Genomic DNA, 24,444 nt, shown 5'->3' with positions numbered 1-24,444 from the left:
GTCCATCACACAGCTTTAGCTTCGAGGCAAGTCACGCGGGGAAGGAGAATAATCGGGTATGACAGGTGTGACATTGCTTTAGCTGTGCTAAGACGTCTAAGATAACGCGTCGACATTGATACATTACACCGTTATGGTACAGCATCCAAGAGGACTGCTAAAGAGTACACAAAATATCCAAAGCGGCTTGAAGCCATAACATCCAAACACCGCACTACAGTATGTCTGCAGGGCAGCCATAAATCTAGAAAGACAAACAGCGTTGCGACCGCTGTAGGGTATAGAAAAGTGGCCAGCGAAGGCACTGACCACGATGGAGATTCCAGGTACATGCCTGGGGCTCCAAAAAAAGTGTGCGTTGTGAAGTTTAACATGCGTACGGTCGTGACGCAAAGTGTAAATGCAGTGTCAGGGAAAACGCCAGAGACAAAAGCTTACGAACTCGAGCATACGCCAGCGTTGGTACATGCTGCTGGCCGAAATTATGTAAGGTAAGAACGTCGTGTCCAGCGAGCGCGGGGTGGATTAGTAAATTATTCGTTGGAAGCCATCAGTATCTTGACTTTCTCACGCTCGGCGAGAATGTCGGCCTGCAGTCGCCGTGTCTGGCGGAGGGCCTCATCTCTGTCAAGTTGTTAATGCCATGCAGTCAATCAGCGGGTTCTACACTCACTTCTCAAATTGCAACTCAGCAACCTCAATCTGAGCAATGTTCATACGGCTGACTACTTCCTCCATCTCGCGGTCAGCATCTCGGAGAGCTCTCTCGAGCTCCCCGACACGCTTCTCGAGCAGTTCTGTCTTGGTCGCTTCGGCCATGGTCATGGCAGGACCGCTTGTGGTCATATCAAGGCGGGGTGATCGTTGAGAGAACACTGGCGACGACGGCATGTTGGGTGAGAAGGCAGACGTGCTCAACAAACCAGACTTGGCGCGACGCAGCTGGCTGTTTTGGCTCTCTTTCAGAGATTGCACCTCTAGCTCGTGTTTGTTAATGGCCTCTTCGGATGACTGTTGGGCAAGCATGACTTTGTCCTCTGCGGTCTTCAAACGTCGTTCGAGTTCGATGATCTGATCCGTTGACTTCTGCTGTTCCTCTTCTCCTCGAGAGATAGCATCAGTCAAGCGTGCTCGTAGAGAGCCGTTGGCCTCCAATTGCTGTTGAATCCTGTTGGACAGCTCGTCCATGCGATTTGCAGCAGCAAACAACTCGACGCTGAGCTTCTGTTCTTTGCCGATGTGTTCAAGCTCTGACTTTTGCAATTGTCGTGCTTGCTTGCGGTACTCTGCAGCTTCGCTCATAGCAAAATCTCGCTCCGCCTCGGCATCTGAGATGCTGCGCTTCAATAGATCGAGAGTTCTCTCAGCTTCAGCACCGGCGGCGCCCAAGGAGTCGTTGTTGCTAGACTCCAACTGCTGGATGCGTGCGATGGAAAGTGCTTGTGTCGTTTGCAGCTCGTTATATGCCTTGTCTAGAGAAATGGGTTCGTTCTCTAGGCGGATTTCAGGAATGGTGATGTCGTGCTCCCGAAGCAGCTCACGGAGAGAGCTTGTCTCTTGTTGCGCGCGATCGAGATCCATACGTAGTCCACCAAGACCTTTCTCACATTGCCATTTCTGCTCTAATGCATCGTCGGCGCGTTGCCGAAGGGCGTCTACCTCTTGTCTGAGATCACCGACCTCTCTATGGAATGCGGTCCGACGGGGCGTAAGATTGAGAGCAGCGTCTCTTTCAGCTTCAAGCTCCTTTATACGTTTTGTAAAGTCTCTTTGCTGCATCTCCTGTCGATGCAGAAGATGCTTCAGAGCCTTGTGGAGCGCATCGCGCTGCTCCTCCAGTTCCTTCACGGGATTGCTGACAGTGGGTACGTCTGCGGGAGAGCTGTCGCCCGACCTATTCTTCACAGAATTTGATCGCATCAACGAATTTCTCTTCGAATTGAACCCAGTACTACGGGCTAAAGAATTTGACCGTGTCAACCCGACGCGGAGAGTTGGTGGCGGCGCGTCGTTCTCCTCTTCCGCGATGGATTGTATTCCAAGGCTGGCCTGTGGCAGCGGCGTTGTCTCCAGGTGCAGTTTTTTGGCAGCAGCAAGGGTCTGGTTCTCGCTCCGAAGTTGCTGAATCTCTTGCTGCATACGTGTGGTTTCAAACACCAGCCTTTCGGTATCGGCAGCCTCCACTTCCAAAACCTCGAGGCGAGATTTCAATTGGGGGACCACTTGTTCCCGTAGATGATCGGCTTCGTTGCGGTGCTTCTCGAGTTCCTCGCGCAATGCTGAAAGTAGATCCTCGAAGTTCTCTTTGACCTGTCGTTCCTCAGCCAGACGTCTCTTAGCATCTTCCAACGACGTAGACAAATCCCTAACTCGAGGGTCTTCAATCATAGATCCTATTCTGGACCGGTCGCTGACCTGATCTTCAAGTTGCTGAACTTGCTCTTCCAGGTCGCGACGACGTCTAAGTTCTTCTTGCAGTCGCTCAGCCATGCGCACCTTCAAGGATGCACGCTCTTGCTCTGCCTTTCTGCGTTGTGTGTCTATTTCTTCCATCTTGGCTTCAGGATCACTGACAGGGAATCGAATGGTGCTTATCCCTGAATCGGAGTAGTAGTCACTCGTTCTTCTGTTGTCCTGTGACATAGCTGAAGTACTTTCTGCTTTCCAGCGCTCAACCTCGTCTTCCAGGTCCATCTCTCTCTTGATCGAAGAGGCGAGCTCTGAGCTCACCTCGCGCAGTTCGCGCTCGAGCTCCTCAACGTGAGCATTCATTTGGGGCGATGATGACAGAAGTGGTGTCCCGGGAACATTAAAGTAGGAAGACGATGAGTTGGCAGCTGGAATGTCTAGGCCGTTAGGTTTTGACTTGGCCGGTGTGTTCCCTTGTTTGTTCCGCGGCGAATTGGTCGGCGATAATGAGAATGTGGTAGCCGGCGACTCGGGACCGTTCTGGTTTCTCGACGAATTCCACCCAAAGAAGGATGTGAATCCACCGCTGGGGGACTTGGGCTTGCCTTGTTGTGTAACGTCGCGCGGCGCGTCGTCTTCGCCGTACGAGTAATCGTCCATGAAATCTTCAGCGACACCATCGAGCTTGATCTTCAGATCCGGTTCTGGCCGCGAGTCTGAGGCGTACAGGGGCATGTTCGGCATAGTAGGGGAGCGAGCGTGCGTCTTGAGATCTCCTACTCTCGTCGGTCCTTGTGGCTGGAGGTTGCTGACGGACCTCTCATGCCGCGGAGAGTTCACGGCGGGGCTGCGAGTCGTGACTGAGAGGGAGCTTTTGCGGGGCTCAAAAGGCTTTGGCGCAGTTCCTGTCAGAGGAGTGGTTCCGTGTGGGTTGCTGCGGCGGTGTTAGCAATTGGCAGGCGCATAGCATGCCTGACGCGTACCTGTCGAGGTTCCTGGGCACAAATAAGCCTTCGTCGGTCAACGGTGGCGAGAGTACTGAATTAGGCGGACGATCTTTGGCGGTGATGCTATTAGAGCGCAGGCTCGACTGGGAAAATCGAGCAGCGACGGGCGAGTCTGCTGGTAGAGGCTTGCGTCGAACCGGCGACTGGACTGCGATAGGGACAGGCTGTGACGATGTCTGGGAGCGGAAGGCAGCAAAGGATTGTATGGCAATGGAGGCCAGTGTCGAGGGCTTCTGGCGAGGCGGCGAGGCTGGAGCTTGTGAAGAAGGCGCTCCCACGCCAGAAGCTCGGGCGGCTTGCATATTGTCCATACTATGCCCCGGGGGAGATCATTACTTTGCACAAATCGCGGGTCTAGAGTGGGAGACCGAGTGTGCACTGCGAATCGTAAACGCTAGAAGAGGCACTGGTTAAGGGGGACTGGGACTGCCGAGCGAGCCGCACGAGCAGGGCGAAGAGCACTTGGAGGTCTCAGTGCCGATCGCAGTGCTAGAATTGGTCGTTATCCACGCGCCCATCAACCAGTCCTGGCCAGTCTTGACCGAGGGCGGTTCGCGCTGCGCGAGTGGAGCGTGCCGCGCGCCAGGGGAGGTCGCCGCGCTGCAGGAACACGTTCTGTCCGCCAATGAGCCGCTGAGCCAAGGGTCGGACGCAGAACACGATTCGAGCCGTGGGAAGTGGTTATAAGGGCTTGTTGTTGATTTGAGGACACGCAAAGAGTGACAGACTCGTGTGGATGTCGCCCCTCGCCTACTCCGTCCTGACAGTTGCCTTTGAACATTCTGATGCCTTAGCTAGCCGTCGGCCTTCGCTGCAGGGCAACGGTGAAACAGCATGTGCAGGAAGTCCGTCATCTCCATCACAAGACATGCATAAACGCAATCGGGCCCAAGTCTGCGGATTGTTTGCGGTTTGCCTCGACTTTCGTATCATGCACTGCGAATGGCGCAAGCAATCTTCCTGCGATGGCTAAATAGGGATATGTGCCTGAGGCCGAGGTCTGCATGTGGCAAGTGCATCCCTGGCGAGCGGCAGGGTCTCTTCTGTGACCATGACAGATGAGGCTTCCATGCTGTGGAGAACGCGTCTGGCCGAGTGCTAAGTCTCCGCTCATGGAACGCAATCTCTGGAAAGACGTGCCCCTGAAGCGCAACCTCACTCTACTGGTTGTCGAATCGCACGCTGCTGACTCGCGCCACGGTGACTTGTCGGCCCGTCGAACTCCGTCACCACGTGCATTGTCACACAAGTGGACGACTGTCCGGCAGTGCTTCACGTGCTGATTCGGTATACGAGCATCGCATATACTAAATCCCATTACTACCTCCAGTATGGCTTTCCAATCGCCTCGCCATTCTCAGGGCTTCTATCAACATGACGACTCTACCCCTCCACCTCCCCCACCTAAGCCTGGAAACTCAAGTGGCACGGCAACACCATCAGCAGGTCGGCCGCTGCCACCGCCGCCCGGGCAAGCGCAGTCTTACAATAGCTCTCAACTAGCACATTCGCAAAATGAACCGCAGGCCGATCCATATCAGCTAGCCGTTCAACCACCCAATGACGCTTGGCTGCCTGAATTCATCAGAGATAAAGCGTACGTTGGTCCTCAGATCGACATGCGCAAGCAACTCATGTGAAAATAGAACGAAAGATCTGCATGAAATCTTGCAGAGCCCGGAGTTGCAACATGCAATCGTCCATAACCCTGAAACGGCTCATGCGTCTCTCGGTGCATCAACTGTACCACTGCAAGCACTTCTCGCTCAGAACGTCCAGCTTGCAGAATCACTGAAGCAGCTCGAAGCGCATGTACAGCACCAGCGCGACGGTACACAGTCACGCTTACTAGCACTTCGGGCCACGGAACGCCAGTGGAAAGCAAAACAGGCAGAGCAGGACGAAGCTTTGCGGGAGTTCAGTCCACCAGCACTCTACCAGCGATTAAGTGCTGCAGTTGGTGAGCAAGAGGCTCTTTGTCGGGGGTTAGAGGAAAGCTTCCTGGAAGGCGAGGGTGTAGGTCATGATGCGATTGCCAGTGAACGTGAGGTGATGGATTTCGTGAGGCGCATAAGAGAAGGGCGAAAGATTGCTTATCTTAGGGCTGAGCGGAAAGAGAGGTGGGATGAAGGTCGCGTTGGTGGATGGCGCTGAGATTGTACACTGCAGTCAGACGTATAAGGCAGGCGCAGACTGTGTGCTCTTGTCATGCAACAACCTACGATCATGCAGGTATCATCTGCCAAAATGGCAGGGAAGCTTGGAATGGCAGTAGCCGACCAAGGTGATCTGTTTGCTTGATGCGTCACTTGGCTTCAAACCCAACCCAGGCATTTTTGTGCCATCGCCACTCGCAACTTCATCGTACTATCTTTCCTCCCAGCGCATTCTTCCAGCAACAGTACATTCGCTCATCAACATGCCTTCAACTGATTACTACGGTAACCGCTTCGGACGCAGGTTCAGACCCTTCAATCTACGACTTCGATTCAGAAAACGTACCCACGCTCCTCTTGATAGCATAAACAGCAACGCAATTCTCCCAGAAGCCAGCGATGAAAAGGAAAGAGAAGATCCCCAAATCAAAGTTGACATCAATGCCATCAGATCGTCTGAGGGCGGGGCGGAGGCTTCGTATCACCCATTGTCACCAGCGTCCATATTGACACAAAGACGAATTGAGCAAACGGTAACGCGTGTACAACTTGAGAACCTCTTGCGAGAGCAAGCGATACTTATGTTATACTCGTCTCTCCGTCTCACACGATCCACTAACCGCGATACAGATCTCGTCTCCCTTGTGTACGCTGATAATCAGCTTCCAGCTCATCGCTTCGATGTGTGCACCACTTCCACGACAGAGGCTGTCCTGCAGGGAAATCCGTCTAAAATCTACATCACACGAGCGATCATGCATACTGGTATGCCAACCTTGAGCTGGCGCGTCATTAAAACGGGGACTGGAAGCTTCCCCACTCTCGTGGAGAGCTTAGAAGACTTTATACATGAGCTACGGAGGGATCTTGGGATACGTGCAGGTGAGTCTCAATCTGCTGTTAGAGAAAGACTATCTTCTGACTCTTTCAGCACAGCTGGACATGCTCCAGGACAATCCTGGCTCGGTACACAGAATTGATCAACCGCTCATTGATGTGACAAATGAAGGCCCAGAAGAGAGGTTTATTGGTCTTCGAGCAGGCAACAGTAACGGATTGCATGCCGTTGGCTGAGCCAACGTAGTGAAGAGAAGCAGTGACAGGAAACTGCAACGACTTATGGTGCTATACACTCGCATGATAGGACTCACTCGATAGTTGCATGGATTCATGATGTCAGAAGCTGGAACCAGCTTGCCATGCTACAGATTTTCAGTCTCTACTGGTCGATTTCTTCGATGTCCTGTATGTGACGCTTTGCTGAGGACAGGTAGAAGTTACTAAGCCTGTCACCCACAACTTTAGAAGCACACTCCGATGAATCTACCCAGCCCATCTGTCTGTGGGGGCTTTATATGTCGCCGGAAACTTGCCTCGGAGACTTCCTCGGAGACTCCTCGAGACTTAGTGTTCTAGTGCCAGCCCATCTCTCACACAGTGCCAACGCGAATATAGACGACTACTACATAGCCCGACGGAAATTAGCACAGAAAGGCACGGTCTTGATGAGTGCTGCTAGACCCAGCTACTGCTTCCTTCAAACAGCTAGGTACACGACGCAGCCGCATGAAAGTCTCCGGGTACGAGCTCAGACAAGCAACATAAGTCGGACGCACCCAGAATTTAGCTTTGGACTATCAAACGCTTTCAGAGCTCATCAGCAATACTTTCAGTTTTCACCGTCAGGGCCAAAATCTCCTCTACCGACATGACAGCACTCCGACCTCACATCTTCGACGCTCTGATCGTTGGAGCAGGTCCCGCGGGACTAAACGCTGCGCTTGTGTTTGCACGCACCCAAGGAACAGCAATTGTATTTGACTCGCAACAGTATCGTAACGAGGGGATCAAGCATATGCACACAGTTGCATCCAGAGATCATCAGGACCCATACATGTTCCGCCGCACAGCTCGGGAACAAATTGAGTCTCGCTACGATACCGTCTGGTTCCAAAATGCAACGATTACTCACGCGACCAAAAAACAAATTGGCCACGATGGGTACGACGGTTTCGAAGTTCGCGACAGCAAAGATGAGACTTACTTTGGAAAGAAATTGATCCTGGCTACTGGTTCGAAAGACATCATGCCTGATATCGCAGGTTACAAGGAGAACTGGCCCGAGCATATCTACCAGTGTCTTGCATGCGATGGCTTCGAGCAGCGCGGCACACCCATCGGCGTCCTTGAATTCAAACACCCGTCACAGTCGCATCTTGTCCAGATGACCAAGGCTTTCGACAGCAGAATCACGATCTTCAGCAACGGTGGGATCTCCGATGATCCCCCGGTTCAACAGGCCCTCGACGTGGCCAAGGCCTTCGGTGCTAAAGTGGACTCCCGCAAGATCGTGCGTCTTGTCAACAACGGGCCTACTCATGCGGAGGGAGTGACAATAGAGTTCGAAATCGGAGAGCCAGTGACACTGGGCTTCATTGCACATCGTCCCGATACCGTAAACCGGTCACAGCATCTCATCGACCAGCTAGGAATCGAAACGGTCGATCCGGCGATGGGCGGGTATATCAAGGTTATGAATCCAATTTTCAATGAGACGAGTGTGAGGGGTGTGTTCGCAGCGGGTGATACAATGGTGGTCATGAAGCAGGTGGCCGTTGCGATGGCTGAGGGGTTGAAGGCAGCGGCGGGCGCGGGAATGCAGATTGCGCAGGAGGAGGCTGAACTTGTTGCCCGGCAACATGAATCGAAGGTGGAAGAATTTGAGGGCGTTTCTATCATATCGTAGGAGGCAAGAAGTGGAAGGGTTCCTGTTGATAGTCACAAACAGCATCCTAATTCGCTAATGATCAGTATTAAGGATTGGTTCATACTTTTTGGCGACCTTCAGTCTTGAGCATCGCATCTGCATTGTTGCAAGTAATTCCATGCTCTTAGGCATTGAAGAGCTCTAGGTAAGTGCTTCTTGTGTCCTATAACTAATAGCGTTCTCGAGTCAAGCGGTTGCATACTCTTCGCGAGGAATGAACAAAACGGCTGCTTCCTCGCAAGCAGCGCTGTCGGTATTGTTAAGGGCGCAGAATAGAATCGGCCTGTATACCGAGCAAGGAACTATTTCAAGACTATTACGAAGTAGCAAGTTGGCCTGGCCTCGTCGTATTGTACCTAGTTAGCTCCCGTTCCCTGCCCCACCCGAAGGCGTCGATCAAAAAATGCGGGGAAAGCAGCAACACCATTCGCTGACTCGGGCGCGGGTGACAACCTCGGTGTATCAAGTGCTACCCCGATTCCAAAGCTAGTAACCATGCATCGTTCTTCGGCTACTTGTTCTATGTCTAACGGCCTCATCGCTCTGCATCCGGCTCAGGTTGACTTCACTTTTCCAGACCTTGAAAGAGATACATCAACAGATCATCATAGATGGCTTGTAAGTTACAATATTGCCACACGCGCTGTGTCCCGAGCCAAGCTGACAGCCCAGTGATTGCTGCAGGAGCAGCTGGCACAGCAGCCATAGCTGCCTACCTAAACGCAAAGTTCCATATCGTATACGATCTGCAGAATGCTCGTGGTGGTCTTGCACCGTCACCAGATGTGATCGACTATATCACTGATCGGGTGGTAAAGAAGCGAGTATTAACCTACCACATCTTGGAAGACCACGCTCTGCGCAATCGACCGAACCATCCATTCTTGATCTTCGAGGGCAAGACATGGACATACAAGGAGTTCTTCGACGCGATTACAAGGGTTGGGAACTGGCTCATGAATGACCTGGGAGTGCAGGTCGGGGAGGTTGTCGCGATTGACGGAGGAAACAGTCCAGAATACTTGATGATCTGGTTTGCATTGGATGCGATTGGCGCAAGCATAAGCTTCATCAACTGGAATTTGACTGGAACAGGTCTTGTGCACTGCGCCAAGGTCAGTAGAGCACTCTGTGTATGAGAACGGCAACTGACACTGTCCTAGTTGTGCGAAACCAGACACCTCATTGCAGACACCGATGTCAGAGGCAATGTCGAAGCCAGTCGTACTGAGCTGGAAGGTCTTGGGGTCACAATCCATTACTACAACCCGACATTCATGGCTTCGCTATCTGATAGCACAATTATCCCTGAGTCGCGACGAGAGAACGTCAGCGTGGAATCAGTCCGTGGATTAATCTACACCTCTGGAACGACTGGCCTCCCCAAAGCTGTGGCCATGACTACCGGCCGTGAGCTGCTCGTCGGATACTCAACAGCACGGTATCTGGGCTTGAAGCCAGAAGACAAGATGTATACATGTATGCCTCTTTATCACGGCGCAGCACATGGCTTATGTGTCACACCCACCATCCATGCCGGTAGTACTGTGGTGCTTGGTCGAAAATTCTCGCACAAGACATTCTGGCCTGAAGTCGCAGCATCAGGTGCAAACCATATCCAATATGTAGGAGAATTGTGCAGATACCTGCTCAACGGCCCTCCAAATGCCTATGAGCGCAAACACAATGTCAAGATAGCATGGGGAAATGGCATGCGTCCAGACGTGTGGGAGCCATTCCGCGAGCGCTTCAACATCCCCGTCATCAACGAGCTCTATGCAGCTACTGATGGACTCGGTGCAACGTTCAACCGAAATGCTGGGCCGTTCACAGCGCACACAGTTGGTCTTCGAGGTCTGATTTGGAACTGGAGGTTCAAAGATGAGGAGGTCAGAGTGAAGATGGACGTCGATACGGAAGAGATCATGCGCGACGAGAACGGCTTCGCGATACGATGTGGTACGGACGAGCCTGGGCAAGTACTGCATCGCTTGACTCCAGAGACTTTGCCGAGTGTCCCAGGATACTATAATAACGACGGAGCGACTGCGAACAGGAGGATAACAGACGTGTTTCAGAAGGGAGACATGTAAGCGGTGGTGGTCCTAATCGAATACTTGAAGGCTGACAGCACCTAGGTGGTTCAAATCTGGCGACATGATGCGACAAGACAGCGACGGCCGCGTGTTCTTTGTCGACAGGTTAGGCGACACGTTCCGTTGGAAGTCCGAGAACGTATCAACGAATGAAGTTGCAGACATGATCGGCAAATTTCCACAGATCGCAGAAACCAACGTGTATGGTGTGCAAGTCCCAGGCTACGACGGTCGTGCGGGCTCAGCATCGATAGTCATGGCGGAGGGCGTGACAGACTCGACGTTTGACTTCCAGGCGTTGGCGAGACATGCCCGAGCGGTGCTGCCTGGTTATGCCGTGCCGCTCTTTCTACGGGTGACGTCTGCGTTGGAGTACACAGGGACGATGAAGATCCAGAAAGGCAGGCTCAAGAAGGAAGGTGTGGATCCGGATAAGATCACTGGTGACGACAGGCTGTACTGGCTGCCCCCCACTGGCGATCGATACCAACCATTTGGGAGGAAAGATTGGGAAGGCATCAAGAACAAGAGTGTACGACTCACATAGTTTCGAGACCATAACATGTAGAGAATGAGCAAATTGTACGAAGTGGTCTGAATCGTGGTCAAATCCTCGTGAATGTGAAGGGTGGTGCACGTGCGCGATTGCAAGGGTTCGCGCTAGCGCGGTGGCGTTGCTTGATCAGCTCAGCCCTACGAACTCCGCCTTTCAACATTCACGAATTGCCGCACTCAAAGCCTCACTCTCTCCAATCCGACTGCTCACTCCGTACGACTTCACGAAGTCCAAGACCTCCGTATCGTACACCAAACACCAGAACCGAAAGCGCATAGACTCGAAAAGATGGGCAAAGCGGAAGCTGGAAGTTCGAAATGGGTCGCGAACAAGATGAAGTCCAAGGGACTTCAAAGGCTGCGCTGGTGGTGTGAAATCTGCCAAAAGCAGTGTCGCGACGCCAATGGCTTCAAGTGCCACGTCCAGTCCGAGTCGCACGTTCGCCAAATGCAGGTCGTTGGCGAGGACCCACGCAAATTCATCAACCAGTTTAGCAACGACTTCCAGCGCGACTTTGTCGCCCTGCTACGCACAGCGCACAATGAGAAATGGATTTCCTCGAACAAGTTCTACAACGAATATATTCGCGACAAGGAACACGTACACATGAACGCGACGAAATGGCCTAGTTTGGGCGAGTTCGTCAAGCACTTGGGTCGTGAGGGCATATGCCACGTCAAGGAGGACGAGAAGGATGGCTTGATGATCGCCTGGCGCGATACCAGCATCGCGGCAGTCAAGCGCAAGGAGGAGATCGCTGCGCAAGAAGCCGCGGAGGCGCGGAGCGGCGCCGGCGAGGATAAGATGCTGAAGAGAATGGCGAAGCGCGCTGCGGAGGAGGCAGAAGCCAAGAAGGCCATCGAGGCGAAGAGGGCTGCAGCCGCTGCTGCAGCACAGCCGAAGCAGAACCCAACACCGCCCGCTGAGGGTGACTCGCCGGTAGCGGAGAAGGCTGACTCACCGGTCGAAGGAGAGAAGAAGGAAGGCGAGGAGGCAGTGCCAGCACCGGCTGCGGCACCGGTGAAGCTGAGCTTCGGTATGAAGGCGAAAGCTCTTCCCCCGAACAAGGCCGGGCTCGGTCAGATGAAAAGCCAGAGTATCTTCAAGCGCAAGAAGGACGATGGCGCGGAGCAGAAGCCGGTCAAGAAAGTCAAGCTATAAATGGTCGACTTTTGCAAACATCACACTTGATTATGCATAGCGTGGCGTATGGGAACTGCGGGTTTATAGGGAGGTACAAGATTGGCGTTGCGTTGCGCATGTATTCTATTCTGAAGCACAAACGGACGTCTGATGGGACGTGGTTGGTTAGCTGATCAATTTCAGACTTGCCTTGAGCGAAAAGCAGTCATGTTTGCCCATCAAACGATGATACCACTCTGATTAGATCGCTTCACTCATACTGCTTTCGTTGAGAGCTCCTGCTGCGTGTGGTGGAGTCCCCTGGCCGCACTTGCCTATTACTTCACGATATACTAACCGCTGCCTCTCACCTCAACCTACTTTCTTGGTTCACCGACACGATGCGAGAGCTAATTCGCGCTTTTGGCGCTGCTTGGCTTACGGTTCTTGCTGTAAGCAAGGCTGTCATCCAACCATTTCCCTTCACCGATGCGACTCACTTACTCAGCAATGCATCTTCGCCACGAATCGCAGTCCCTTTCGGCAGTCTCGAGGGTGTCAAATTCTCTGAGCCTTCACTGGTCCAAGCTGCTGGATTCAACTTTGATCCAAACAACATTGCCAACGACGCAACGTGGACTAAGTACACAAAGAAGGGTGAGTGGTATGGTTGCCTATTGGATATGACGATCGAGCAAGCTGGAAAGGGCTTGAAAGATCCGCGAACACCACCATTTGCTGAGTCTAAGTGGCAGGGAGACTTTCGGAGTAAGTTTCCCTCGTCTAGGGATCACTCATACAAAACTGATCTTGCCCAGACGAGGTTTCAAAATGGGGCTGGCGTGAAGGCTTCTACGAGCCCGCAATCTTCTGCGACTTCCGCGATGACCCGAACTTGCAAGTAAAGAACAAGATCAGCACCGCCCTGTTAGAACTTGAATTGAGCCTGCTCCCTGTTGGTAGAGGAGGAGACAATGAATGCTACTCCATCGAACACTTTCACGAGGACTTAGTCGACGAAGAGGGCTACGAAGTGCCCATCGAAGATCAGTCATACGATGTTGATAACCAGGAGTACCCGTGTACGGGCGCATACTACCGGTTCGCTGTGAACAAGAAAGGCGGAGCAATCTTCGCACAGGACCTCCTGAAACCTCAAATCGCCGCTGACCGAAACATCGATGAAGAGGTCTTGCCGGAGGAACTACCTCAAATCTCCCGTGCTTCGGACATTATGTGGTTGTACTGGTACCGGAACAATCCCACACCGCGGGAACTACACAGCTACTTCGTCAACCACGTCCAGAACAGCGACACCCTCCAGCTCGTCGCCCGCATCCTGAAAAACCACGGCATGGCTAAAGTACCCTACTGGCCTGGACTACAGCTCACGATGGGTGAGCCCGCACTCGAGGCCGAAGCTCTCCTAGGTGCGCTCCCTTCTCCATCGTCCTTCCGCCTACTCACGTTTACAGGCTCCCCTCTTGGTGCAAGCCTTTCGCACTTGCTCTTCCAGCACAAAACCGCCCTGGGCGTCAAGAATATCGAGGCAGTTGTCATATTCAGGGATAATTGGCCAGAGCCCGAGCCAAATGCGCCGCACCCCGTTTTCCCAGAAGTGCAGATCTTGTTCAAGATCATCGATGTGCCTGATGACGAGCTGATTGACGAGGATATCGAGATGCCGGATGCGGGTGGCGTAGTGGGAAGGCGCACGGTCAGCTTTCTGTATGAGGGAAAAGGGAATGTGGTGAGGGAGCATAGGGTTGTTGTGAGGCTGGGTGCGAAGTGAGGGGGGCGTGGTGTTCTGTGTTCCGAGGGTTGGGAGTAGAGTATGGTGTTGGAAGGTATATACAGAGTCTCGTAGAGAAGTGTATGAGATCTGTAGCGCCACGTTGATTTGCAAAAGAGATGGTGTACATGGACTTTTAGTCGTGGAGATAAATATGCCTTATATAAAAATGTAGTGTCCGCTAATACCGAGAAATTCATATGCCCATAGTGTACATCGCACTGTTCATCTCATCTCATGAACATGTCCGTCGACCATTCCCGTCCACTTCCCCGGTGCCTCTACCACCACTCACGGCGCTTCTCCTCGTGTGCTACACTCCTCTTCCCCCTGCGCCTGCCAGGCGGAGCCTGCCAGGTCTCAGCCGCCTTGATTCCAGGCCGGGGTTCAGCGTCTCGCAGCACCTTCTCCAGCGCCGCCTTCTCCAGCATCGCCTTCTCCAGCATCGCTTTCTGTATGGCATCTTTGAGCTCCTGGTACTCGTCGGCAAGGCGCGTGGTCTGAAGCGGCGGCGCCTGCACGGTGTTGACGAATGACACGGGAGCGCGGTGTCGGGGCGCGTAAGCGTCGTGCGGCGGCGTCTGCTCGGTGCGGTTGAGCAATGGGCGTCTGAAGGATCTCCTCTGTGCGAATCTCTCGTCGATTACGCCCCTGGCACGGAGGGACGCTATGCGTATGGAATGTGATACGGTGCGATTGAGCCCTCCGCGGCTGGAGGCTGGATCCCGTAGACCCTGCTCCGCAGCAAGGTCGTGTTCTGGACGTGTTGTTGCGCTGGCACGGGGATGCAATGCGTGTCTGTAGACTTCATCCTGTAGTTGCTTCTGCTTGGTGCGGACGGGCACAAAGTGTGTGGTGCGAGGATCCCGTGGTACAATCTCAACAGCGCTACCAGGCGGTAGGTGTGCGTCGTCTTGGGTGCGCCCTGGCTCAGGTGCCGGGACGATGGTATAGTGTGGCGACGCAGTGGGGGCTTCGAGATGCTCTTTGTGCGGGCGAAAGCGTTGTGACAGCACACCGTTTCTTCCGTACAGAAACCAGAGTGGCTTGCGCTGCTTTAAGACTATGCGTCGCCGAGGGCCCAAGTCTTGCAACAGCGCGCTTGTATAACTTACCCTGCGGCTTACGCTGTGGTCTGCGTAGAGATATGGGAGTGCCTTACCCACCCGTTGCAATCGGCGTCGGTATAGGATAGGGTCACTAAGGGAGGCGCAGTCGTGGCTTTGGGCGAGTGCGCTGAACGAGCTGTTGAGCATACGTGGCAGTAAGTTGCTCTGCTGCTTCCATGGATGTACCTGCCGCTCTTTGGGTGCGGTCGGGGCATGCTGTGTGCCCTGTGTGGGCTGCGGGGGGTCGTGGCTGGCCGTCTCTGGCTCTTGCGACATCTGACGGATCCTCCATGGCGGAAGGACTTTGTCCCGGTGTTCTGGCAGATCGTACCAGTCCGGGAGGTCATGCAACTTCCGCAGGTGATCCCGAATTTGCTCTTCAATCTTACAAGCGGTCAAGAACACGTCGCGTGGCCGGAGATCTGTAAAGTCGCGCAGCAATTGGGGCAGTGTAGTGGAGGGTGTCCTTCTTAGACGCGGCGCCTCTGGGTTGGAGGCCCAACATGTTTTCGCAATTCTGATGAGTTCCTTCAGATCAGGGACATGTTCAACGCGCTCGTATGGCAGGAAAGACTTGTCGTAGTACCCCTCTAATACCATCTTAAACTGCTCTTTCTTTGTGCTTTGACGACTCGAATCATGGTGTGGATACCTAGCCTGAAGGTCAGGAAACCAGGCGCAAAGTATGCTAATACCCAAACAGCCCACAAGGTACTGTTTCAAAGTATAGAAAATCTTGGACACCAAGATGTTATTAGTTGCACAAACGACTCCGCGGCCGATGGGGTTGGAAAACATTTTCGCTAATGGAGCGAATATCGAGAAGACTAACGGGCTGTTTCGAAAATCACCTTTGTAGAGTATATGTGGTCCTTCTGGCGATATTTTGAGAGTCTCTACTGCCCCCAAATGTGTGACTAGGTCCAACTGGGCTTCAGTATGAGCACTTGATAATGGCAGCGCCACTCCCTTCGTGTCTGTATTCGATTGACTCTTCCCGATCGTAGATGACACTTGGGAGGAATCAACCTCGAAGAACTGGATGGCTTTGAGTACTTCTAGAATTTTGTTCAAATTGTCGTGCGAATCAAGATAAATTGCACCCAAAAGAGCCTCGAAAGCCTCTCCCAAGTGGCCTACCGAACCAAGTGCATCAAGGTGCCGCTGGAGGCCGATTCTGCCACCAACTTCGCGCAAGGCTGCTCGTGTTTTGAGCGACGAATCTTCTAGAGAGTACTGCGCTTGTAAACGATTAGTGTTTGGAGGAGTGCCAAGGGTGGTTGTGGAGGCTCACCTCGGCTTCGCCGACTATAATACCAGGTTCGACATATTGCTAGATCTAAAACTTCGTCTCCGAGCAGCGCGAGCCGCTTCTGATCCTCAAAGAATGTCTTCTTGCCATCAAGGTCGAGTTTCGTGCTATTATGAGTCTTGAAAGCGGCGATGCCTAACAGCTTGTTCTCGAATTTGTAGCCAATCCGTTCTTCCAAAACTCCTAGTTCGGTGGCCGCGGAGAGTATAGCATTAGGGTCACGTGAGACACGTTTTCGGGCCTGCCGTTTTTGCTTTAACTGCTTTAACGAAAGAGAGGTGTGCTCCGGCCGTGAAGACACTTCTGGGCCTTGCGTCTTCGATACGGGGACAAAAGGAGACCTTCGTGGTCTATCCGGGAACCTGTACCGTAGGAATCTGGTCCGATTCATGTGAAGCCTTTTGAGAAACATGTCTAAGCGTAGCGACCTTCACAGAACGCCTTCAGTCTTTGCAGCCAAGAGTGGGACTTGGACATTCGTTTGATGTCGTCCTGCCTAGGTTGAAGTTGGCGCAAGGTGATTGGTCCGGTGAAAGTCAAGCCGCGCACTGCGCTGCCACAGCGTCCCAGATCATCGCTGTTGACGCAGACTTGGGCGAGGTTCGAAGAGATCTCGCGATACTAGACATGCAAGTGGCAGAGAATGTGTTCCAGAGATCAAAGTATGACGAAGGGATTGAGCTTCTCGTCGAGAAAGAATCGTCGGGGCAAGACACACAGACCACGCGAAAGCTCACGTGACCCACAGCAGAACACGAGCAGGCACAAAAACATCAACAAAATGTCATTTTCAGTGCAGACACAACGGAGCTGATGGCTCATTTCATGCGAGCGCGAGGATGAGAGAAGTATTAAATCTTATATTTGAGAGCTGCCAGCCCAATACGGGCTCGACACGGTCTAGGCGTGAGCAACAAGTTCGCCCAAACAAATACTCCGGATGCACGCTCCCGAAACGTTACACTTTGTCTAGCCATGATCCATAAGCTCCTATGTTACAAATGCAGGCTTAACCAGAGAACTCCTTGATGTCCGTTGTCTTGCCCGGAACAAGAGCCAAAGGCACGATACCAGATACGTGCATCTCCGGGCCGTAGACGTGCATGTTGAGACCGAGCTCCTGGCCGACGTTCTTCATGTTCTTGAGACCCTCCTGGTAGTTGGGACCAGCACGACGGATCCAGATCTGAACCTTGTGCTCGTTCAAAGAACCGGCGACTTCCCTCAAAGCGCGGATGACACCCTTGAAGGTCGAGGCAACGTTGGTGAAGTTGGCAATACCACCACCGATGAACAAGACCTTGCCCTCAGGGTGCTGGGGAGCACGGAGCATGAGGTCGAGGACTGTTCGTGCGTAGTGGAAGGTCTGTGTCTCGGTGGGAGCGCCAGAGTACTCGCCGTAGTTGGCGAGCTCACTGGCAAAGCCAGCGGAGGCGATGGCGTCGGCATAGACGACGGATGCACCACCACCAGCAACGAGGGTCCAGACACGGCCAGTGGCGTTGAGGATGGTGAGCTTGAGGGATGCGCCAGTCTTAGCATCCATCTCGGCGATGTAGGCCTCCTCCTTGCTCATCTCACGGCCGAAAGGAGCAGGGAACTCCATGGGGGGACCAACGTCAATGGTAGTCTTGGTCTCCTTGGAGGGGGCAACTGGTATGCCGAGAGCAGTTGCGCTGCGAGCAATAGCCCATTTGGCACCGCACTCGAACTCAGCAGTCTGGTCGAGCTTGGCAGCAAGATCAAGGAAGTGAACCTCGGCAGAGGTCTTCTCCTCGTTGGGGATGACAACGAGAGGGTTGATCTCGAGGTAGCTGGAAGACACGTCAGCAACAGTTGTATATTGGGGCATGGGAGGTGCTCACGTGAACTGGCAGTCAACGTAGACAGCGTACAGCCTCGAGATGAAGTCGACGAGGACATTGTGGACGCCCTCAGGAACCTTCTTGAGGAGAGTGGCAGCGATCTCCTCGTTGGAAGGATACTCCTTGAGGTCGACGGGGATGAGGAGCTTCTCAGCCTTCTCATCAACATCGCCGACATCGACACCACCCTCGTGGGTGAAGAGGATCCAATCACCCTAAGCGGGAGCGTCAGCAACCGAAGGCAGCGTGATTGGTGCAAGCGTGCAGTAGCCGCAAACCCAGCGAGCCGCAACACCAGTGTAGCAAATTTGGCAAACGGAACAGGAAAGAAGGCAGGAGGAATTGACATGTGAAAGGAACGTGCGTATCGCATAAAGCAGGAGTGGGTCGGCGTTGGTTTCCCTTCGTCCGGCCGGGGGTCAAACAAAACCAAGGCAGTGCGCCCGGATGCTTTCAGGCCAGCACTCCGCTCCGACTTTTGCTGCCACTCGGGCAAAAGTGCATGGCGGCGAAAACGCCCTCTGCTCGACTGCAGTCGCCGAACGCAGGTGGTGCGCACGCCACGCCCCGACCTGGCCCACGACCCAACATGGCGACACGGCACGGAGGTTGAAACAGCGAGAATGAGGAGGAAAACGAAACGGACACATGGGAGAAGAGACGTACCTCGCGCACCGAGTTGATGTTGATGTAATACTCGGTGTCCTGGGGGTGGGGCACGAAGGGCTCGACCAGAAACTGCCTCAGGACGCCCTCGACCGTCTCGACCTGCTGTGCCTTGCCTGCGCGCGCCTCGACCCATTCGCGGGCCTCGGACCAGGGCTTGTTCAGGGCCAGCAGACCGCTCTTGCCTCGTCGCTTGATCAGCTGGTCGGGCTTTGCGACGAACCTGGCGCCCGGAGCCAGCAGCCACGGGTATGTGGCCTCGGCCTGGTCGAGCACGCCCTTGACGTCGGCGTCAGCGGCAAAGTACAGCGACGCCAGCTTGGGCGGGGCGTTGTGTGTCGCGGCGGCGGGCAGCGGCGTAGGCTTGATGACCGGGGCGCGGGTCAGGTGGTAGTTGAGGATGGCCTTGCCGTCGGCCTCGAGGATGGATTTGGCAGACATGGTGCAGGTGGTGGAATGCGGGCGGATGGGGGCAACTGCAGAGAGTGAGTGGGAGCGGGTGGGCAGCGTGGAGAGAAAGCAATGGGCGACGACGCGGGCGCAGACTCGGGCGTGTGGACATGGCGGCCAGCACGAGACGGCGGCGCTACGGAGGTCGAATGTGGACTCCGCAGGCGTGCGAATAGGGCGAGTGCCTAGTTGCGAGTTGCGAGCGGCGATCGCGGCCGGCCAGCGCAGCGGGCAGCGACGGCCGTGGGGCAGCAACAACAGCAACAGCAGCAACAGCAGCAGCAACGTACCTGGATCGTGTGAGGCCGCACAGCAAGAGCAGGACAGCAGGCAGCAAGAGCAGGAGAGTGCAGCAAAGGCGTGCGGGCAGGAGCAGGAAAGCAGCAGGAGCAGCTGAGGACTGAGGACAGGACTACAGTGACTCGGGCGCGGTAATGGGGCAGCGTAACGCTGTTTTTTTGCGTTGAGATGGCTCGGGGTCGCAGAGTTGCGGCACTGCAGCTAAGGCGCGGTGGGTCCACCGCTAGTCTGCCCGTAGCCTACCACGGCCGACCCCTCCACAGGGGCCCAAGGATTGCAGCTCAGGACCGCAACTCAGCAGCTCAACGGCTCCGAACAGGGCGCTGCAGCTGCCGGCCCCCCAGCAGAACGGCACCAGCGCTGTCCAGAGATATCAACAGCATCAGCAGCAGCATCTGCCCGCGCGCCGACGTGCGCCAATGGCAGCGCGAGGTCGCTGGCCGACGCCTGTGTTTGTCCCGAGGGCCGTCATACAGGGCCGCCAGGGCCACACAGGCCACCCAGGCCGGCTCGCGACACACGGCTCCTCACTCACCGCCCGACACATAGCGCCGGCTTGGCCCCAACAACGCAGGTCGCGCTGGGACCTCAACACCGCCGGAAAGAAGCACAGCAGGCCCATCGATCCTCGGGAATTCTCGCCAGCCGCCCAGCTTCGCAACCTCTTCCTCTTTCATCACTCCGCCCCTCCAGCGCCCGCCCTGGCACGTCTCCATAAGGTGCGTCTGCAGTCCCCCGGCGCTCACGCCCGCCGCAGCTCCTGTGTATTTCTGTATTTTTTCGGCGCCCGCACCACCGCCCTCACGTCAGACACTTGTAGCCTGCGTGCCTGCCCGCCGCCGTCACTGACGCTCGCTCATTAGACCTGCTCTCCTCCGCCACCACACTTGACATTGACTCCACGGCCACGATGCCTTCCGTCGCGCCTGCCACCGGCTCTGCTGCCCCCAGCGAGGGCCTGTCTGCCAACGACAACATCCGCCGCTTCGAGGCTCCCAGCCGTGCCCTGACCCCGCCGCCCTCGCACACGCTGTTCCACCCCAAGACACGATGCTTCGTCTAGTAAGACCTCGCCGCCCTACCCAGACGCCCGCTAACTCCCCGCAGCGGCCTGCAGCCCCGTGCCGTGCAGGGCATGCTCGACTTCGACTTCATCTGCAAGCGCAAGCAGCCCTCGGTCGCCGGCATCATCTACACATTCGGCGGCCAGTTCGTCAGCAAGATGTGCGTCCCCCGCCCCCTGTCCCCCGCCGTCCGCCCGCCGTGCTAACCCGCTGCAGGTACTGGGGCACCAGCGAGACGCTGCTGCCTGTCTACCAGTCGGTCGAGAAGGCCATGGCCAAGCACAGCGATGTCGACACCGTCGTCAACTTCGCCTCGTCGCGCTCCGTCTACCAGTCCACCATGGAGCTGCTCGAGTTCACCCAGATCAAGTCGATTGCCATCATCGCCGAGGGCGTCCCCGAGCGCCGTGCGCGTGAGATCCTGCACGTCGCCCAGAAGAAGGGCGTTACCATCATCGGCCCTGCCACTGTTGGTGGCATCAAGCCTGGTGCGTTCAAGATCGGCAACACGGGCGGCATGATGGACAACATTGTTGCCTCCAAGCTCTACCGCCCCGGCTCCGTCTCCTACGTCTCCAAGTCGGGCGGTATGTCCAACGAGCTGAACAACATCATTGCCAACACCACCGACGGCGTGCTCGAGGGCGTCGCCATTGGCGGTGACAGGTACCCCGGAACCACCTTCATCGACCACGCTCTCCGCTACCAGGCCGACCCCGACTGCAAGATCATCGTCATTCTCGGCGAAGTCGGTGGTGTCGAGGAGTACCGCGTCATTGAGGCCGTCAAGTCTGGCCAGATCACCAAGCCCATCGTTGCTTGGGCCATTGGTACCGTTGCTGGCATGCTGAAGACCGAGGTCCAGTTCGGTCACGCTGGCTCCTTCGCCAACTCTCAGCTCGAGACTGCCACCACCAAGAACAAGACTATGCGCGAGGCTGGCATCTACGTCCCCGAGACCTTCGAGGAGATGCCCGCCATCCTTGCCCAGGTCTACCAGAAGCTCGTCAAGGACGGCACAATCAAGCCCAAGCCCGAGCCCGTAGTCCCCAAGATCCCCATCGATTACTCGTGGGCGCAGGAGCTTGGTCTGATCCGCAAGCCTGCTGCTTTCATCTCCACCATCTCCGACGACCGTGGCCAGGAGCTGCTGTACGCTGGCATGCCCATCTCCGACGTTTTCAAAGAGGAGATTGGCATTGGTGGTGTCATGTCCCTTCTTTGGTTCCGCCGCCGCCTGCCCATCTACGCCAGCCGCTTCCTCGAGATGGTGCTCATGCTGACTGCTGATCACGGCCCGGCTGTGTCTGGTGCCATGAACACCATCATCACCACCCGTGCCGGCAAGGACCTTATCTCCGCGCTCGTCTCTGGTCTCTTGACCATTGGTTCGCGATTCGGCGGTGCCCTTGACGGCGCCGCTGAGGAGTTCAGCAAGGCCTTCGACAAGGGTCTTAGCCCCCGTGACTTCGTCGACACCATGAGGAAAGAGAACAAGCTTAGTACGTAATCTCGACCCACTTTTTACAAATCTAACAATCTGCAGTCCCCGGTATCGGCCACAGGATCAAGTCTCGCAACAACCCCGATCTGCGCGTCGAGCTCGTCAAGGAGTACGTCAAGAAGAACTTCCCCAGCACGAAGCTGCTCGACTACGCCCTTGCCGTTGAGAGCGTCACAACATCCAAGAAGGACAACCTGATCCTCAACGTCGACGGCTGCATTGCTGTCTGCTTCGTTGATCTCGTCCGCAGCAGTGGCTCCTTCACCCCCGAGGAGGCCGAGGACTACCTCAAGATGGGTGTCCTCAATGGCCTGTTCGTGCTCGGTCGCTCGATCGGTCTGATTGCCCATTTCCTCGACCAGAAGAGGCTGAGGACCGGTCTCTACAGGCACCCCTGGGACGACATCACCTACCTCCTGCCCTCTCTGCAGGGCGGAGCGCCGGGTGCCGAGGGTCGTGTCGAGGTCAGCTTGTAGTTTCACGCAACGAAAAAGGAAGATTACATGCAGTTCGGTCGCTTGATGTTTGACCCGAACCGGCGTTCTCAGCGCGTAGACAGATTCATTACACAGAATTGTGGGATTTGTAGCAATATCCGCTAGCTGTGGGCGGAGATAGAATATTTTAATGCCATACGACGACTACGTACGCATTGCTCTCTTGTGCTCCCTGCTCTCATGCCGGCGTGACTGCGGTGCTGTGCTGCTTCCCAATCGGGTCTGCGATGCGAGAAGCACTACCATGCGTTTGCGCGTCAGGCACGACCCAGCCCCGCAAGTTTCCAGCGCTGCTATCGCTGTTATCGATACCACGTGTCACGTGCACCTTATAACCCCCGAGCCTGCTGTGCCCATACTGTACCTATTCCCCGAACCAGCAACATATCTCCCGAACCTCCTACCCCCCCTCCCCCCGACAGCCGCCCCACGCGCTCTCAAAACCCCCCGCTCTGCCGCATCACACGGCCTCAGCCGCACCGCTCGCTGCCCGGCCCCCACTCACCGCCGCCCGGCTCCCGAGCTCGAAGCTGAGCGGTGCTGACGTGTGGTCACGCAGTCGGTCGGGGTGCGAGGGGGAGGGGGAGGGCTAGGGGTGCCGAGACATGGTGCGGATGCGGGCGGGCGCGAGAATCTACTGTACCTACATAAGGTTCAGGATGCCGTGTTGGGTGGGCCGTTGTCGATTTTCGGTATCGGTTTCCAGTGTCGGTGTCGGTGTTAGTGTTGTTGTTGTCGGAGTTCAAGCTTGAGGTCGTGTCGGAGTCTGTGTTTGGGTCGGAGTATGTGTCTGTTTCTGTTTCTGTGCTTGTCTGCGTCGGAGTCTGCGTCGGAGTCGCACGCGAGTAACACCAAGTCTCGTTTGGTAGGGTGCGCGGGATGCTCGGTCGCCATGGTGTGGTACGGCACCCGCTCGGGCAGAGAGGGTGCGTGCTAACTCCCAAGCACGCAGTTCGCACCATCGCGGAATAGTTCGCTCCTCTTCGCGGCCCGGGCTCTCGACACCGCTGAGACCTACTATAAGTACTTTAGACCTGCTGCGTGTTGTAAAGTCTTCTTTCTTCGTTTCATGCATCCGTCTCGATGGCATGCCGGTGACCAGCTTGTGATGTCGATGCTTGCTTGCGCGATGATGGGCTTGAGTGGCGTGGTGCACGATGGTATGGACCTGCGCAGAGGAAACGTTGCGTGAATGTCTCAGAAGTTTAGGTCGTTCGTAAGTGCTACGGAAAGCTGAACTGCATCTCATCGTTGGTGTCAGCCGACTCTGGCGGTAGGCCAGTTGCTGAGACGCTCAACGTATGTTTCTCGTTCCCACGGAGTCTGGCCATAGCACTGAACAGGCAGTCTGCGGCATAGATGCTTCGTGCGAGTAAACAATTGAGATATTTGAATCTTGTACAGCTGGATTGTGAGGCTGATCTCTGCTTTGCACCTGAGAAGCGATCCGACGTTATCAAGGACATAGAGAGGTCTGTGTAGTCGAGCGATCGAATTTGGTTTATTGGACTTGTTATGCACTATCAAACCGAGTATCTGACCCGGCTAGTAACTACAAACGTATGGTACCGAGTCAAGATCGAGCTTTCTGGCACAATTCGAGGGACAACGAAGAGTGTGAATACCGCTTCAGGCTCCTGCAGACATGAATTATAGGACGCGTTCATTGAGCTTGCAAGCCATGCCCTTCATGAGCTTATTCACTGCCAAGATACTGAAATGTGACCCAGCGTGAGACCATGGAAGGGGGGTGGATTCATGATGCTTGCCTT

General features: G+C 55.1%; 11 protein-coding genes across 11 annotated transcripts; 7 read left to right on the top strand and 4 right to left on the bottom strand.

The window, feature by feature from the left end:
• Nucleotides 1-669: 669 nt before the first annotated feature.
• C7974DRAFT_320186 (uncharacterized protein) lies at nt 670-3,718 on the bottom strand (the record flags this gene model as incomplete). The annotated part of the gene is made up of 2 exons (XM_046138743.1): nt 670-3,343; nt 3,393-3,718. The coding sequence occupies 2 exons, from the start codon at nt 3,716-3,718 to the stop codon at nt 670-672; spliced, it is 3,000 nt and encodes a 999-aa protein (XP_045992724.1).
• Nucleotides 3,719-4,747: 1,029 nt separating this feature from the next.
• On the top strand, nt 4,748-5,570 carry C7974DRAFT_320301 (uncharacterized protein; the record flags this gene model as incomplete). Its single annotated transcript, XM_046138749.1, has 2 exons — nt 4,748-5,013; nt 5,063-5,570. The coding sequence occupies 2 exons, from the start codon at nt 4,748-4,750 to the stop codon at nt 5,568-5,570; spliced, it is 774 nt and encodes a 257-aa protein (XP_045992723.1).
• Nucleotides 5,571-5,703: 133 nt separating this feature from the next.
• On the top strand, nt 5,704-6,940 carry C7974DRAFT_58883 (uncharacterized protein). The gene is made up of 2 exons (XM_046146913.1): nt 5,704-6,454; nt 6,509-6,940. The coding sequence occupies exons 1-2, from the start codon at nt 5,836-5,838 to the stop codon at nt 6,550-6,552; spliced, it is 663 nt and encodes a 220-aa protein (XP_045992722.1). The 5' UTR covers nt 5,704-5,835; the 3' UTR covers nt 6,553-6,940.
• Nucleotides 6,941-7,038: 98 nt separating this feature from the next.
• On the top strand, nt 7,039-8,646 carry C7974DRAFT_403245 (uncharacterized protein). The gene is made up of 2 exons (XM_046142808.1): nt 7,039-8,340; nt 8,404-8,646. Exon 1 carries the CDS (start codon nt 7,281-7,283, stop codon nt 8,316-8,318), a length of 1,038 nt encoding a protein of 345 aa, XP_045992721.1. The 5' UTR covers nt 7,039-7,280; the 3' UTR covers nt 8,319-8,340; nt 8,404-8,646.
• A 129-nt stretch (nt 8,647-8,775) lies between these two features.
• Nucleotides 8,776-11,043, top strand: C7974DRAFT_403244 (long-chain fatty acid transporter-like protein). Its single transcript, XM_046142807.1, has 4 exons — nt 8,776-8,957; nt 9,012-9,454; nt 9,503-10,428; nt 10,478-11,043. Exons 1-4 carry the CDS (start codon nt 8,951-8,953, stop codon nt 10,980-10,982), a joined length of 1,881 nt encoding a protein of 626 aa, XP_045992720.1. The 5' UTR covers nt 8,776-8,950; the 3' UTR covers nt 10,983-11,043.
• A 111-nt stretch (nt 11,044-11,154) lies between these two features.
• On the top strand, nt 11,155-12,383 carry C7974DRAFT_403241 (domain of Kin17 curved DNA-binding protein-domain-containing protein). The gene has a single exon (XM_046142806.1). It carries the CDS (start codon nt 11,280-11,282, stop codon nt 12,150-12,152), a length of 873 nt encoding a protein of 290 aa, XP_045992719.1. The 5' UTR covers nt 11,155-11,279; the 3' UTR covers nt 12,153-12,383.
• Nucleotides 12,384-12,514: 131 nt separating this feature from the next.
• Nucleotides 12,515-13,905, top strand: C7974DRAFT_443181 (uncharacterized protein; the record flags this gene model as incomplete). Its single annotated transcript, XM_046145442.1, has 3 exons — nt 12,515-12,881; nt 12,932-13,543; nt 13,589-13,905. The coding sequence occupies 3 exons, from the start codon at nt 12,515-12,517 to the stop codon at nt 13,903-13,905; spliced, it is 1,296 nt and encodes a 431-aa protein (XP_045992718.1).
• A 281-nt stretch (nt 13,906-14,186) lies between these two features.
• C7974DRAFT_417283 (uncharacterized protein) lies at nt 14,187-15,614 on the bottom strand (the record flags this gene model as incomplete). Its single annotated transcript, XM_046144061.1, has 1 exon — nt 14,187-15,614. One exon carries the CDS (start codon nt 15,612-15,614, stop codon nt 14,187-14,189), a length of 1,428 nt encoding a protein of 475 aa, XP_045992717.1.
• A 375-nt stretch (nt 15,615-15,989) lies between these two features.
• C7974DRAFT_58799 (uncharacterized protein) lies at nt 15,990-16,853 on the bottom strand. Its single transcript, XM_046146912.1, has 2 exons — nt 16,309-16,853; nt 15,990-16,250 (listed from the first exon to the last, which is right to left on the bottom strand). The coding sequence occupies exons 1-2, from the start codon at nt 16,736-16,738 to the stop codon at nt 16,168-16,170; spliced, it is 513 nt and encodes a 170-aa protein (XP_045992716.1). The 5' UTR covers nt 16,739-16,853; the 3' UTR covers nt 15,990-16,167.
• A 482-nt stretch (nt 16,854-17,335) lies between these two features.
• On the bottom strand, nt 17,336-19,298 carry C7974DRAFT_417282 (ATP-citrate synthase (ATP-citrate (pro-S-)-lyase); the record flags this gene model as incomplete). Its single annotated transcript, XM_046144060.1, has 3 exons — nt 17,336-18,140; nt 18,192-18,406; nt 18,858-19,298. The coding sequence occupies 3 exons, from the start codon at nt 19,296-19,298 to the stop codon at nt 17,336-17,338; spliced, it is 1,461 nt and encodes a 486-aa protein (XP_045992715.1).
• A 967-nt stretch (nt 19,299-20,265) lies between these two features.
• Nucleotides 20,266-23,076, top strand: C7974DRAFT_58713 (ATP-citrate synthase (ATP-citrate (pro-S-)-lyase)). Its single transcript, XM_046146911.1, has 5 exons — nt 20,266-20,326; nt 20,471-20,669; nt 20,715-20,831; nt 20,888-22,173; nt 22,218-23,076. The coding sequence occupies exons 2-5, from the start codon at nt 20,518-20,520 to the stop codon at nt 22,649-22,651; spliced, it is 1,989 nt and encodes a 662-aa protein (XP_045992714.1). The 5' UTR covers nt 20,266-20,326; nt 20,471-20,517; the 3' UTR covers nt 22,652-23,076.
• The last annotated feature ends 1,368 nt before the right edge of the window (nt 23,077-24,444 follow it).

Source organism: Boeremia exigua, assembly GCF_020726555.1.
Source record: "Boeremia exigua strain MPI-SDFR-AT-0100 chromosome Unknown C7974scaffold_12, whole genome shotgun sequence".
Taxonomy (NCBI): Eukaryota; Fungi; Ascomycota; class Dothideomycetes; order Pleosporales; family Didymellaceae; genus Boeremia; species Boeremia exigua.
This window is presented reverse-complemented; position numbering and strand designations above follow the sequence as displayed.

Coding starts and splice junctions, on each gene's coding strand:
- C7974DRAFT_403244 (XM_046142807.1), top strand. Junction 9,455..9,502: donor GTCTTGTGCACTGCGCCAAG/GTCAGTAGAGCA, acceptor ACACTGTCCTAG/TTGTGCGAAACCAGACACCT. Junction 10,429..10,477: donor GTGTTTCAGAAGGGAGACAT/GTAAGCGGTGGT, acceptor GACAGCACCTAG/GTGGTTCAAATCTGGCGACA.
- C7974DRAFT_58713 (XM_046146911.1), top strand. CDS start 20,518: ATGCCTTCCGTCGCGCCTGCCACCGGCTCTGCTGCCCCCAGCGAGGGC. Junction 20,670..20,714: donor AAGACACGATGCTTCGTCTA/GTAAGACCTCGC, acceptor AACTCCCCGCAG/CGGCCTGCAGCCCCGTGCCG. Junction 22,174..22,217: donor GAGGAAAGAGAACAAGCTTA/GTACGTAATCTC, acceptor AACAATCTGCAG/TCCCCGGTATCGGCCACAGG.
- C7974DRAFT_58883 (XM_046146913.1), top strand. CDS start 5,836: ATGCCTTCAACTGATTACTACGGTAACCGCTTCGGACGCAGGTTCAGA. Junction 6,455..6,508: donor GGATCTTGGGATACGTGCAG/GTGAGTCTCAAT, acceptor CTTTCAGCACAG/CTGGACATGCTCCAGGACAA.
- C7974DRAFT_403245 (XM_046142808.1), top strand. CDS start 7,281: ATGACAGCACTCCGACCTCACATCTTCGACGCTCTGATCGTTGGAGCA.
- C7974DRAFT_58799 (XM_046146912.1), bottom strand. CDS start 16,738: ATGTTTCTCAAAAGGCTTCACATGAATCGGACCAGATTCCTACGGTAC. Junction 16,251..16,308: donor TTATAGTCGGCGAAGCCGAG/GTGAGCCTCCAC, acceptor TTACAAGCGCAG/TACTCTCTAGAAGATTCGTC.
- C7974DRAFT_403241 (XM_046142806.1), top strand. CDS start 11,280: ATGGGCAAAGCGGAAGCTGGAAGTTCGAAATGGGTCGCGAACAAGATG.